At 49.4% G+C, this 6457-nt stretch overlaps 1 protein-coding gene across 1 annotated transcript in view; it reads right to left on the bottom strand.

Moving 5' to 3' along the window:
- The window catches only part of RNF123 (ring finger protein 123), a 47844-nt gene that overhangs the window by 21451 nt on the left and 19936 nt on the right, over positions 1-6457 (bottom strand). Inside the window, exons 21-26 of the mRNA XM_035901571.1 lie at positions 6048-6154; positions 5336-5534; positions 4591-4736; positions 4309-4392; positions 3559-3666; positions 939-1116 (exon numbers count right to left, since the gene is read on the bottom strand). Of these exons, the coding sequence (XP_035757464.1) occupies positions 939-1116; positions 3559-3666; positions 4309-4392; positions 4591-4736; positions 5336-5534; positions 6048-6154 (822 nt within the window). The remainder of the gene's footprint in view (positions 1-938; positions 1117-3558; positions 3667-4308; positions 4393-4590; positions 4737-5335; positions 5535-6047; positions 6155-6457) is intronic.

Raw genomic sequence — 6457 nt, 5'->3', positions numbered from 1 at the left:
TTCCTGCTACAGCTAACTTTGTAGTTTTGTCTAGTTGTCCAAACAGACATCTGGGAAAGCACATTCATCTCCAACAGAGCCACTTGCCTCAGTCTGCAGAGTCTAAAACATTTACTCAGAAAAAGATAAAACCATGCAACTGATTTAGATGGCAAGGGAGAGATCCCTAGTGCAGGAGAGGCTCAGCAACACAAATAACACCCTAGATCTACGCAGAAAAGCCATGTCCAGCCTGCAGGCCCTGAAGAAATCTGCTACCGCTTAATTCTGCTGCTCCCCTGAAGAGCAGGCACAGCTGCCACTTAATGGATGTGAACACTTTAGCTCTGTCTTGTTGGTGGGAACAGAAGCTCTTCTTACTTTCATGGGCTCTGGAAAGCGCAGAACAATTTGCTAAGAGTTTGCTGAGATCACTTAGTCAGGAAAAGCACAGAACGTGCACAGAGGGAATCCACCTAAACCCAGACTCTTAGCATCGAGTGGGTGGTCATCTCCATAGGAATGTATCCAAACCCCAGCGACATTTGGAAGCAGTCCCAATTCCTGCACTCACATCACGTTTCCCCCCCCACAGCGACCAGCAGGCAGTGGCACGCGTTGCCAGAGCAATCACAACCTCCAGCCCATTCCTGGTGCTTCCTTGAAAATAAAATCCACAGCTTCCAGAGATTTTCACTACAGCCAACACTGTGACAACTTTGGGCAAGGCATGGGCGCCCTACTTAAGCTCAGCAATGGTCACGGCTCACCAGCAGGTACTCAAGGAGCAGCACTCAGCGCCTGCCCCACAGCACACAGACAATAGACTTGTGCAGTACATCACAACAAGGAAAGGGCACAGAAGGGATGATGCCCAACTACCATTACTTCACTGTGAGGATGTGGCTTGCTTTAGACTTTATCAGGTCAGAATTAGCAAGGCCTCCCCATCCCCTTACCTGGAAGTTCCTCCATGCTGTTTACGGGGCTGAAGTAGTTCTTGAGTGCACTGTAGCTGTTCATAGCCACGCTGAGGTAGAACTCTGGCATGAAAGCAAAAAGTGAGCCTGTCCTGTCGCCATGCTCGATGGTGCGGATACACACTCGCAGCAGCCAATATATATCCTGCATCTTCTCCTGGCCAGAGAGAACACAACAATCCCTATTCAGTTTTGTCCAGCTTGGAGAAACGCAACAGTCGGCACCACGCTTAGACCTCAGAAATGTCTCCATATCTAAGATGTTCCTCAGACCACTGCTCTTAAGTTCATCAACAAGACCTGTGCCATTCAGTCTTTTCACAGGGCCACAGAAGCGTTAGGTGGAAGGAACAATCAGAGATCTCTACACCAACCTCAAGCTCAGAGCACAACTACCATCAGCATGGCATCCGATGGCTTTATCTCACTTGAGCCTTGAAACCCTCTGAAGAACTACTCCTCAGTAGGATATATCTGGCCGCACAAGCCTGATCGCAAAAAAGGCATGCTAGTTTGTATTCCAAGTACACTGGCTGAAGGAAGGCAGCCACTAGCAAACACAGCATACACCTGCTGGAAAGAAAGCTGGTCCCTTGTAGGAATTAAATGGGAACATGCTGAATGCTCATACCAACTCAGATCTTTGCATTAGGCAGCCACAGCCTTTTGGAGACTGTGCCAGCCATTCAAATAGCTTTACTGTCCTGAGGAACATCGGCTTCTTGCTTCTCTAAGCAAAACTCAGGTGTCCTAAATTAAAACCAGGAAATTTAAGGGCATCTACACAACTTTAAGCTACAAAAATCAGCACCAAAGCCGTAAAAAGAGGAAGTATTATTTCATATCCTGCAATGCCAAGAAATATTGTAAGCAATAGCAATTTGCATAAAAATAGATGGAGAGGGGTTATGCTTCTAATTAAAAAAAATTAAAATCAGAGGTAGCGATAAGTGATTTCATTTGCTTAGTGGCTTTTCTAAGGTTGCTACCGTCTTTGGAAGATTTACACAGGTTTGTTCTGTAAATTAGACCAAACTAGTGTAAATCAACTAAATTGACCAAAAGACATCCTTATCTCGACACCAACACACATCTCCGCTCAACTGTTGCTTTCAGGATAAAAAGCAATTGTGCAGACAACAATAAGGTAAAGAAAGCTGCACATGGTTTTATTAAGACTTGATAACCTCAAAAAGTCATCTCAGGTAGAGCCAAGCTAGAAGAAAGCCTACACCAAGAGGATACAAAGAAAGATGTGATTATCCACAGTGTGATGGATAAATAGAGTGCCATAATAAAATAAGCTGAAATGGTCTTCCCACGGGGGTGTTTTTAAGACAGGATTATCTACTTTGAAACCAAGAGTGTTTGTAAGCTGTTAGCACTCCCTTTCATCTAACCTTGAATCCCTCAGCTCAGAATAAACTAGTGACTAATTCCCCTGAGGAAGAAGCAGCCTCTCCAATACTCTGACACTTCAGCACAGAGAAGGATGTCACTTCTGACAGAACCAGTCTCTTTCTCTCCATCAGCATCAACAGTACCTGTAATGCTCATGCAGATGTGTCCCTCTGTTGCAATTGCAGGGCTGCAATAGATCATCTAGAGATATGGATAGTGTTCCTGCACAGGCCACTGCAACGATCCCTGCAATGCATGCTGCTAATGCCTTTCAAGAGCAGTCCGGGAAGAAAGGTTTATTTTCTGGCAAGCATGGGTTATGCTAATGCAGCTGGAGAGCTGCAGCGCAGCGCTGTGCCTTGCAGTCCTGCTCTGGGACTGAAGGAAGGGATGAGGGAAGAGGGCCTGAGTCAGGATCTGTAGCTCTGCCAGATGTGTTCATAGGAACTACCACTCTTCCCCTCCCTGTTTAACATCCTGGGACACATGCAGAGACCCTGCAGCCACTGCATGTTCAGAGAAACATGTTTTTTCTTCCCCAGCAGAAAAAAGCTACAAACACAGATGGGGCACAGCAATGTGCAAGGTGCGACAGGAAGAGATCTACAGAGCGTAAACTGCTCATGTGAAAACAGACCAGAGACTTCATCCTGGAAAAATGGTGAATGCAAGGGAGAAGGAACAACCTGTGCAGCCACTGCATTACTAAATGCAGAATGCACTTGCTCTATGTGGGAAGCAAGTGAAGAAGGGGAGAACACCTGAACAAAAAACCGTAGGCTTGGATCCTGCAGATTTTGGGAAGACAGCGCTAGCGAGACCACCCTGTGATGCACATCACAGCTCAGAGAAATGGTTCACAGTAGCCTCTATCGTCTAGACATGCCCTGAGAACTGAATCTCCCTTTGACCTGCACCCTTCTGTCTGTGGTGCAGAGGCCTGATGCCCCAAGGGAAAGCCTACAGCACAGACTGGGCTGTGTCTTAACAAACACCATGGGAGCAAGCCTGGGACAGAATGGAGTGCAGGCCTAGGAAGGAGTCCCTGATGCACAAGGGAAAAAACAAGGCCACAGATCATTGACATTGCTCCAACACCAGGGAAAATGACACCTGTGACATGTGAGCTGAGCAGCACAGATACAGAGGCACACTTGCTCGGCCTCCTCCAAGCTGCTCACATTATGCTCCTGCCCACCTTTGAATAAATGGTGACATTTATCCATGCGAGGCGTCGGCTTAGGTGATTGAGCTTCTCAGAGAAGACCTTTTGGCTCTTCAGCAGTTCCTCATGGATGTCTCTTCTCTGAAAAAAGTGCAGAGATGTGAGGGCAGATGTCATTTACAGCATCCTTTTTCAGAGAGGGATAAACAATGCAAAAGCAAATACCACCTTGGGGCTACCTAGGGAGTGCTAGCTAGGCAGGAGGGAAGGGGGGTCAGCAGCCTTTCTGTGGAAGGAGTGGGAAGCAGTGCTATAAAGAACACTTATCAGTTTCAGCTGCAGCCCACAAGGCCTGATGCAGATGCTGGTCCAGTGTGGGCAGCAGCTTAGGGTCAGCTGCTGTCAGGGATACTTTTTTAATGCATCATTGGATACATTCAGTCTCCAGCATCTGCAATACAACAGATGTGTCCCAAGTTCAGCACTGGAGTGTCCCCACCCACAGAGACCGGCTCCGAGGTGCCTGCAGCACATGGAGGTTGCAAGCTGCTACAGCTTGTCCGGGAGCAGCTGAAGTGGTTGCTTCAGTCCCTCTGTTCCCTGAGGCAGTGGTACAATGGGCTGGCACAGTATGAAATGTGGCTGCCAGCTCCAGGCATGGGTTACTACCCCATCCAAAACATTGGCCACTCCAAGGCTGGAAATCACCCACTGTGCTTCATCTTTTCTGCCAGATACTGAGGCTCTACCAGAGAAGGAAGCTAGGAGTCCAGAGACACTTACCCTCTTCGGGCAGCGGCTGATTTTTTCCTCCGTGTCTTTCAGTGCCATGGCGTATTCATTCACATCATCTGACACACCAACCATCTGAAAAACAAGCAGATTCCAACAATAAATGAGGGTATTTTTTTCCCTAGACACATAAGCATGCAACCAGATCCCCCATGGGGGTTAGGAGGAGAAGGAAAGGGCATTCACTTTAGTCACTAAATATGCAGAAAACAGAGTCAGTGCAGAAGCATGGAGGCTGGGGAAACGGATTCCTGCATAGCATGTGCTGCTTACCTTCCCAAGCTGCTGGTGGACACTGAGGTTGTACATCATCACTATCCCATCCAGGACTTCCAGGAGGGAGTTCTCTGTGATGAGCTGGTCTGGCTCCTCTGGGGGTCTGCCCAGTAAAAGACCCTCATTTCCATGGCTGCCTTCAACTGCAAATGCACCCCAAGACAGGAGAGAAGCTCTCAGCAAGGCATTTTGGCATCTCAGCTTCTGCCTGCACCCCTCTGAAGCCAAAGCCCTGCTGTGCCTCTGTAACACAGTGCTCCTTCCCAGCCCCTGTGATTCACTAGACACACTAACACACCGTTCCAGTCTCACTGCCTGCACCAGGCTGACCTGCCAGATCTGTTCAAACAGACCCAGGCCATGCAGGTCCCACTTCCTCGAGCTCTGTACATGCTTCAGGAGGCCTGCCTGGCCTGCCCAACAGCAACAGTGGTGCTGCTGCACACGTCAGCATCTGGCTGCTCTGTGTCCAGAGTGAGCACGGCTACCGCTGCCTTTGAAGTACCTCCCTGCAAAGTCTCACTGTGCTTGCAGGAACCAAGTCAGTGTCTTCTTACAAGCAGAGAGTGACAGCATCACCAGTGTCGTGTTCAGGATGGTAAAGTGGTTAACTGTGGACTTGTGGGAAGGAGTAATGCTGGCAGTAAATAGATTGCTTTCCTCTTGAATGTACTGGGAGCTGGAAGACACCATTCTCCCAGGGACCACCTGGGTCATGCTAGCACGCAGCAGAAGTACTCACTGTCCTCTTCTGTCCGCTGCTCCACACTTAGTGTGCGCACTTTGATCTTCTCCAGGGCACCAAGAGGCCGCCGTGGGTTCATCAGGCTGACAGCTGCCGTGCTGAGGAAGCGGTTGGCACGGCCCAGGGTGGGGGAGCTGAGCCAGCCTGGTCTAGCGAGAGCTCCACCAATGGCCAGGGCAGCAGAGGGACGCTGAGATTGAAGAGAAATTAAGGGAGAAACACTTCTAGCTGTTTGGCTTCCCTCTATTCCTCCCTTGTCCCTGCAAGGATGTTGGTATAGATGCACAGTGGCCACTTCCTATCATGGCTGGGCCAGCAGTGCCAGGTTAGCAAATGGATATTCCTTCCTCTAAGGGCCCATGCCTGGTACAAGCAGCAGATCCACACAGCAAGAAGCTGCTCTGTCTGCAGTTGCCTTACAAATGCAAGCACCAAGAGCTGCCATGGAAGTGAGGGGGCATATTCAGCTCAGTGGGTAGTGAGAGAGCAGAGCAAAGAAAATTTTGCTGCTCCAGTCTGGTGCATCCAGGACCTTGCTGATCTCCAGCGATGCACATGTAAGTACAGCTGTTTATCTGACTGCCCAGGGGCTGATTACAGTCCTGGCCCAGACACTGCCTTCCTCTAAAGCAAAGCTTTTCTAGCCAGAGGCTGAGCTTGCTGCCCTGGCACCAGGGACACCGCAGGTGAATAACAGTACACGGCTCACCTGTGCTGCCGATGTTGCTGATTCCTCATCTTCATCGAGATCGTCCATAGTCACTGCCTGCAGCTCCGATGGGTCGATCAGGACATTGGCTTTTGCAGCCAGGTCATCTGCACAGAACACACCAAAGCAGCTGTGAACACAAGAGTCACCCTTCACTTCCCATGAGGCAGCCCTAGGCTCATCTTCTTTCCTGCTTCTCAGCAGTAGAGAAGCAGCCAGGGAAATTGGATGCTGCATCAGAACAAGCTCACCCTCCCCCCAGCTTCCTTACATGGAATAGGTCTGTCATTGCTAACACAGCAAAGACCAAGGAGTGATGGGTGCTGCTCATCCAGGACCCATTTCTGTTCCTGGCCCAACCAGCTATGAAAGAGAATAACTGAGGAACTAGGAGACAAGCACCAGGGCCA

The sequence above is a fragment of the Egretta garzetta genome, unplaced genomic scaffold (assembly GCF_000687185.1).
Source record: "Egretta garzetta isolate BGI_Z169 unplaced genomic scaffold, ASM68718v1 scaffold1141, whole genome shotgun sequence".
Classification (NCBI taxonomy): domain Eukaryota; kingdom Metazoa; phylum Chordata; class Aves; order Pelecaniformes; family Ardeidae; genus Egretta; species Egretta garzetta.
The sequence above is the reverse complement of the archived record's forward strand: the minus strand, read 5'-3'. Positions and strand labels throughout refer to the sequence as shown.